Source organism: Mercenaria mercenaria, chromosome 7, assembly GCF_021730395.1.
Source record: "Mercenaria mercenaria strain notata chromosome 7, MADL_Memer_1, whole genome shotgun sequence".
Lineage (NCBI taxonomy): Eukaryota > Metazoa > Mollusca > Bivalvia > Venerida > Veneridae > Mercenaria > Mercenaria mercenaria.
This window is the reverse complement of record NC_069367.1, coordinates 49,453,258-49,461,602: the sequence shown is the minus strand read 5'-3', so window position 1 is coordinate 49,461,602 and position 8,345 is coordinate 49,453,258. Positions and strand designations below refer to the sequence as shown.

The 8,345-nt window shown below is 33.2% G+C and overlaps 1 protein-coding gene across 1 annotated transcript; it reads left to right on the top strand.

The window, feature by feature from the left end:
* Window positions 1-154: 154 nt before the first annotated feature.
* On the top strand, window positions 155-6,662 carry LOC123554191 (selenoprotein T2-like). Its single transcript, XM_045344159.2, has 5 exons — window positions 155-343; window positions 2,775-3,012; window positions 3,445-3,532; window positions 4,940-5,054; window positions 5,943-6,662. The coding sequence occupies exons 1-4, from the start codon at window positions 180-182 to the stop codon at window positions 5,047-5,049; spliced, it is 600 nt and encodes a 199-aa protein (XP_045200094.1). The 5' UTR covers window positions 155-179; the 3' UTR covers window positions 5,050-5,054; window positions 5,943-6,662.
* Window positions 6,663-8,345: the final 1,683 nt, after the last annotated feature.

The window sequence follows — 8,345 nt, the reverse complement described above, 5'->3', positions numbered from 1 at the left end:
TTGTGTTTTTTAAAGGTAGATATCCAATTAAATGACATTTTTACGTTTTACCATTGTTTATCTGTAATATATGTATTCCAAAATTTAAAGAAAAGGATATTCGAAAATATTTTAAGCACAAAAATATTCATTTAATGTGTTAAAAATTTCGTCTGTTTTCATTTTTACTTCAGAATAATATGGCCGACATGTCAAAGCTGCCAATTGTGGCAGGTTTATTTTTGTTTGTTTTCCTCACTTGGAGGGATCTTTCAGGAACAGAACAAACATCTCATGTACAGAAAGACATAAAGGCTCCAAAACTTGCCCAATTTGCCACACCGACAATCAAATTTTTATACTGGTAAGTCCCAAAACACTGAAACAGCCAAAAGTTGCTTATCACATTTTCTTTTCTTTTTATCTTTTAACAAAAATTTGTGCATTGTTGCTAATTATTGTTAGAAAGTGATATTTTGTTTGTACATTGTATGACGTTATTTTTGCCTTTAACAGATAGATGTGAACTAATCAAATACCTTTAGTATTTAAGAAATTTTATCTTTTTTTTTAAAAGTTGTGTCGAAGTCTTGTCCTAAATTTTGACATTTTACCAACTTAAATTTTAGGGGCATTATCCTTAGTTTGTACTGCAGGACAAATATATTTTGGTTATATTTTCAAAAAATACTAGGGTATGTGGCAACCTACAGATTTGAGCCAAATCTACTATTTTCACCAAGTTGATGTGTTTATTCCGTGTGTTTAGAACCAGATTAATTTTTCCTACTAGAATAGGGGCCATTAATAGTCTAATTTGACGCGATCCTAGGAAATATTGAGATAATTTTTAGCTCATCTGATTTTTTGAAAAAAAATGATGAGTTATTGTCATCACTTGAGCGGTTGTCGGCGTCGGCGTCGGCGTCGGCGTCTGCGTCGGCGTTGCCTGGTTAAGTTTTATGTTTAGGTCAGCTTTTCTCCTAAACTATCAAAGCTATTGCTTTGAAACTTGGAATACTTGTTCACCATCATAAGCTGACCCTGTATAGCAAGAAACATAACTCCATCTTGCTTTTTGCAAGATTTATGGCCCCTTTTGTACTTAGAAAATATCAGATTTCTTGGTTAAGTTTTATGTTTAGGTCAACTTTTCTCCCAAACTGTCAAAGCTATTGCTTTGAAACTTGGAATACTTGTTCACCATCATAAGCTGACCCTGTACAGCAAGAAACATAACTCCATCTTGCTTTTTGCAAGATTTATTGCCCCTTTTGGACTTAGAAAATCAGTTTTCTTGGTTAAGTTTTATGTTTAGGTCAGCTTTTATCCTAAACTATCAAAGGTATTGCTTTAAAACTTGCAACACTTGTTCACCATCATAAGTTGACCCTGTACAACAAGAAACATAACTCCATCCTGCTTTTTGCAAGATTTATGGCCCCTTTTGGACTTAGAAAATATCAGATTTCTTGGTTAAGTTTTATGTTTAGGTCAACTTTTTTTCATAAACTATCAAAGCTATTGCTTTGAAACTTGCAACACTTGTTCACCATCATAAGCTGACCCTGTACAGCAAGCAGCGTAACTCCATCTTGATTTTTGCAATAATTATTGCCCCTTTTGGACTTAGAAAATCATTTTCTTGGTTGAGTATTATGTTTAAGTCAACTTTTCTCATAAACTATCAAAGCTATTGCTTTAAAACTTGCAACAGTTTTTCACCATCATAAGTGGACACTGTACATCAAGAAACATAACTCTATCCTGCTTTTTGCAAGAATGATGGCCCTTTTTAGACTTAGAAAATCATGGGTAGGACAATATTTCTATTACACTAAAAAAAATCAGATGAGCGTCAGCACCCGCAAGGCGGTGCTCTTGTTTCATATTGGCAATATCCCCACTCGCATCAAACACTAGAAAGACCAAAATAGTTGAAGCAATTTCTGATGAAATTTTTATCACTGCCAACTTTTTACATGCTATAGGTTTAAATGCTGATTATTTCATGAATTGGCCATAAATTCAAATAAAACTTACATGTATCGAAAGGGGATTCAGTTCCTCATTGTCATTGATTTATGCAAAAATTATCAAATAATATCCAAAATTACGAATTTTCTGGTGTCTACACACCAATATACGCAAGCAATAAAACAAATAACTTTACATGACTGTGTACTGTGATTTATCCTCCATTATTTTGGTCCTTCAAAGTTTTGACGTTTAGATCATGTAGATTGCCTGTCCAAAATATAAAACAATCTGAACGTCGAATTATTTTGACTAGGGTCATTAACAGAACCCTTCCCGTCAGAAAATTTCTTTTAAATCATGCAGTTTCACCCCAAAAATTGACTTTACATCAGGTTTTTTATTTGCCATTGCCCAAATATCGAGGTATTTTTTCTCCAAATCACAGGCCTGGGCCGCCCACGCTCTGGGTAAAAAAAACACCTGCAAACACACAAATCAGCATCATTGAGATGCTTGATACTAGAAATAACATTACTTACCTGATGTAAAAGGACTCCTGATCAAATCAATATATTGAATATATAAATAGACATATGAACAGTAACCTGCCATCTTCTATGAAAGTAAATTTATGAAATCTTAGACATAGTAGTAGTTCTAGTTAAGTGTGTGCTTCTTTCTTAAAACATATCTGTCCATTTTTATATCTAATGTATATGTGAGATGAATGTACATGTTTTTGGTGTAAACTATAATGATTATGCTGTCAGACCATGAGTGAGTCATATATGTAATATTTTCATTTCTTGTTTCAGTTATTCCTGAGGGTACCGAAAAGTCTTTGAGCAGTATGCACATGTGCTGCATGAGAAGTTTCCGCAGTTTAGTGTAGAAGGAGACAATTACCCTCCTCCACCAATGCGTCAGCTTCTTGCTCAAGGACTGAGTATTCTTAAAATTGTCATCATCGCTGTGGTCGTCCTAGGCCAAAACCCATTCCCTTCTCTCAACATGGACACTCCAAGTATCTTCACATGGGCTGTGGAGAACAAAGTAAGTTTTTAACAAAAGTTTCCAAAAAAATTTCAGTTGTCAGTTTCATAGAACCTTCAGAATAAAGGAAGCACATATGTATACATGTAGATTGTGGAGAATATTCTTCCCTGTACCTTGGGCTCTTTTTTTAAATTTCTTTAAAAATCACACACATATAAAAAAAGGAAATGTGACAACAAATGTAACTAAAATTGTTGGGCCCAATCACACGGACAAAAAGCTTGCAGAAATATATGTGTTTTTGGTGTTTTTTTAAACCAGAAGAAAAAATGCTTTAGGATGGGGGATCGGAAGGTAAAAGAAACAGACTTTGCTGATTAGATATCACACCAAGTAGTTGTCGGATGTATTTAGGTAAATGATAAATCTACATAAGTGGGATGCTCCTAACAAATGATTTCATTAAAACTGTTGTTGTTTATTTTTCAGTTCTATGCTTGTTTGATGATTTTCTTTATCAGCAATGCTATTGAAGGACAACTTATATCCACAGGGGCCTTTGAAATATCTTTTAATGGTAAGTCTTTCTGTTAAAACTCCACTTGTCTTGGAGGTACCCACTTTCATTTGCTATCCCAGTAATACAGCTGTACATGTAGTGTTAATGTGTGTGTTGTCATTTAGTGACAGACTTCGGGAAGTGACCAAAACTTGTAAAAAAGAAGAATATTGAGGGGTTTAACTTTTATTCTCACACACATGCCAGCATTGCTGTATTCAGCTTCAAGTTTATGGCAAGCTTTTTCAATTTCACTATTATCCCTCCTTAACTACTGTCCCTGTTATCATTCACACAACAAGGATTTGTCGTGGTAAGGGACAGACGTAGTTATGGGTCAGGTGACATAAATCAAGGTCATTGGTGTCAGATCTAGTAAAAATGTTGGTTAAAGTTTGACGGAAAGCATCTGAATTCAGCTATTTCTTCTTAACTACTGCCTCTTAGTCTATATTCAACAAATCTCGGAGAGAGTGGGGCACAAAGTTGTTTTAGGGGCATGTATCCTAAAGGTAATATTGATGTCACAGAAAGTTTAAAAAATATTTCATAGTCAAATGCAAAGTCGCTACAATGTTTTTATTTCCACAAGTAGTACATAGAGTAGCACATAATCTAGAAACCCTTCTTGTCTAAAAAGAATCTGCTTCCACCCCTGCCCTTTTAGCTCAAGCTATAACTTATGTATCATTATGTATCTGCAATGTGCTTGAAGGTTACACTGTAATTGAAGTACTGTAGTCAGTTGATTTTATATATATTAAGACAAATCTGCAGTAAGTTTTGCAACATAAATTTTCAGCAGTCAAAAGCTTAAGGATAACATGGTGTAATAGGCCTCAATTTCACCAAAAGCCTACATACAACTTGATGATGTAAGCTTTAAAAATGTCAGACGATAGAAATAAGGTACATATTGACAAGTTGTATAGTGACAGAAGTTCTCAAAAATTTCCTTTAGATTACCTCCCCTGATAATTTTGGTTTTTCGTGAGTTATCTCCCTGAAAACTAGAAAAAATGATTTTCTCCTTTTCCCTACAGGTAATTTTAGATTTCTTTTTGATATTTGTATCAGAATCATAAAATGCAGCTTTCTACCACAAAATTTTCTCGAAACTCGAGTTCAGATTCTCATAATCAAAGAAATTATATATTTCCCATAGGCATCAATGTTAACTTTAATACCGATTATCTCCCCCCAAAATGATAAAATTCGAAAAATCTCTCGGTGAAAAGTTTTTAATTTCGAATGTCTTTAAAGTGACCAAATTTGATTTAAATATTACCATCCAGTTACAAGATATAAAATATGGCTATTACACCATGTTATCCTTAATATATTATGTAATAAACATATTTGTTTTATAATTTCAGTTTAACTCTACACGGAAATAGCTTTCATTTATTTTTCTTGTCATTTCAGATGTGCCAGTTTGGTCAAAGTTAGAAACTGGTAGAATACCAAATGCAGGAGAAATGTTTCAAATAATTGAAAACCATATGCGATTTGGTGACCATGCGGGTAAAACCTAGCCAGAGTAAGTAGATATTTGATGAGTTATCATATTTTTATATTATAAGACTTTGTTAAGTTAATATCAAAACTAATTATTTCCAACTTGACAAGACAAAATATATGGAGAAATATCCTACTTTCCCCAGTACCATGTTCCAGAGCTGGTATCTCAGTATCCACAAATTGGAAAGGATTGAAACTTCACACACTTGTTCACTGTCATGATATGACATGCAGTACAGAGGTTCAATACCTCTACTTTGCAGTTTACAAAATTATGCCCCTTTTTCAACTTTTGTATTCATTTAATTGGCAAGGCTGTTGAATAGTCAAGCGTTACTGTCTTCTGACAGCTCTTGTTTTTTTCATTTCTGACAAGTCTACAAAAGATTGCATGTACATTAGTATCCCTGCCCCCAAATTTTAATAGATTAACAGACATTTCCAGTCAGTGATGAAACATTGATCTCCATTCCTTACACTTTATAGGTTGGTCATAACCACCAGTAGAAACTGTTACGGCATTGTTGAACATTAATGTATACTTTATATCATACTCATATCAACTGACATAAATTGATAAGTTGATTTCTATTATACATTGCTGTTGTCTTTAAATTTTAAAAAATCCTGTTTATATTGAGGTGTGCTCCTTTGACATACAAGGTGAAATCATCAAATTCTGTGGGTAATTAATTTATCGGATTAGGCCAAAATAGCTTTTTCCTTGGTAACTTTACAATACAAATAAATAGGAATTTTACTTGATTGTTGGGATTTAGTTTTATGGCTTGACTCAGCCACAAAAATTAGTCCTCAGGAATATTTATGATTTTACAGTATTTATGCAGTCATAGCGAGCTTTATCTAACTTGATCTTTCTCTGGTAAGATTATGTTTCTAATTTCAGTTTCCACAGTCCACTATCATCCATACAGCCTCATTGTGTCTTTCATCTTGATGAGAAATAATCTCCCTTGATTTGACTAGAGTAACTTCCCCTTGTATCAACAGATGACGTTCCTTGAGATACTGGTGAATGATGGCGTTTGTTTAAAGCTACTCTGTGTAGCTAACACTCGCTTGATGTATATATCAGATAATCTTCTGGGATGCTGTTTCCGCGATGAAGGAGTTGTGTTTCTTGACTGATCCTGGGATGATGTGTGTTCATAACTTCATTTTAAAATGCATTTTATAAAATATCATGTGTGTGTAAAAGAACGTTGTTGATTTTTGCCAGTAGCATTGTTATGTGTGGCATTTTATCCACATTTTCTGCAAAGACAGATTTGAAAACTTTATTGTATATACATGTACATGTTTGTTGTAATTATTTGTATGTGTTGTGCCTGAAATGTTCATTAAGTACATGTAGAATGTTGTGTAATGGAAGGTCCTGTAAAACAAACATATTTCTTGATTAAATATTCCAATTTAATTTCAAAATTTATATGAAAATTTGAACACACATTTCTTCTATGCAGTAGAAAGTGTGTATTTAATAATTATTATTGTGAAAATCTTTTTTTGGAGCTCAGCAGCTTACAAAGTGCATTCTGATACAGTACTCTTTCTATCCAAGTAAAGTTTTGAAAATTAAGGAGGTTCATGTAGGTGTGTTTATAAATTAAAAAAGAAGTTTCTTTGTGATATCCTCCAGAAACTTATGTTAGCTTTAAAAGATTTGTTTTAATTGACAAAGAAACTGGAAGGACATGCTGCAACATGCAAGTACTTCTGCATTTTTTGTTGGTGTATTGTATACTGAGATCTTCAGCATTCCATTATCTTCTAGATATTACAATGGATGATTATTTACAGAAAACATATGACCATGTCAAAATTATTTTTTATCAATTGTTATCTTGCTAATGTTGTTAAAATTTTGAAAGAAATACAAAAGAAGCATATTTGATAATATATATCTATAAAAGATGCAAGATTTTTAGAAATTGAAATGTATTTTGTGTACTAGTATTTAACTGTGGTATTTTAGACTGTTCTCTGTACACATTGTTTAGATAGATTTAAATAATTTTCAGATGGTGATAAAATTTCTTTTAAAGGTGAATCAATCATTCTACCATTAAGTGGTGTATTTAAAAGGCCTTAAGATAGGTGTGCAATCTCTTTATGTTAAAAACAATTTCTATATGTGTATAAACAATTTCTGGATATTTATCAGAAATTTCTGTTTGTTCTCATTTAGATTTTGTATGTACTTTCTTTTAGGGTAGGTAAGTATTGAAATTGTGTGTGTGTCAACATCTGAAACCCCTTGAACAAAACTTGAAGATTGTTTACGCAGAAGTTAAATGTTGCTTCTTGTTAAACTGTGAACTAGTTCTTGCTGAATTGTGATAAAATGTGATTCATCATTTTTCCAGGTAAAAAATGTTGTGCTGTAACATCTGGGCTGTTTTGAACACTGCATTCACAAATACGTTTGGTACCATATCATTTTGATGACAAATATCTCACAGTGCAAAATAATCATGTATTAAAGGACTGTTAATTTTATTTCACAAGCTACCGGTATACTTATCTAAATGTGTGAAAACTTTGTAGCACTTGCGCAAGTTATTTCTGTAAAAGAAAAAGAAACAAACTGTTGGCCTTGTGGGAGTGTTTCTGTTGTTTCTGTTGTACTGAATCACCAGTGTACTTCTGAAAAATTGATTTGTAAAATGTTTTATCAAGAAAAGATCAATAATCGTGCTTGTTGTATTAATTGAATTTTTTATTGGTTTTCTTGTTGATTAGAATGTTGCTAATTTAAACTGTGAATAGTCTAGGCTAAAAATCACGACCTTCGGAGAAAAGTATTTGAGCCGAGCCATGGGAAAACCAACATAGTGGCTTTGCGACCAGCATGGATCCAGACCAGCCTGCGCATCCGCGCAGTCTGGTCAGGATCCATGCTGTTCGCTTTTAAAGCCTACTGCAATTAGAGAAACCGTTGGTGAACAGCATGGATCCTGACCAGACTGCGCGGATGCGCAGGCTGGTCTGGATCCATGCTGGTCACAAAGCCACTATGTTGGTTTTCCCATGGCACGGCTCATTTGTGAATCAGTAGACAGCTTTATATATATAATACTATTAGTCAGACTTGTGTATGTACTTTCATTTAATTAGATATCAGATATTGTAGATAGATATGTTTTTAGCTCAGCTGATTTACCAAATTTTGCAACTTTTTAAATTATATATATATATATTGCATGTTGAAGACTTTTAGACCTACAGTAACAGTACATAGTATTGAATCATGTCTAAAAATGTTTAATTCTTCTGCAGATGGGTAGGG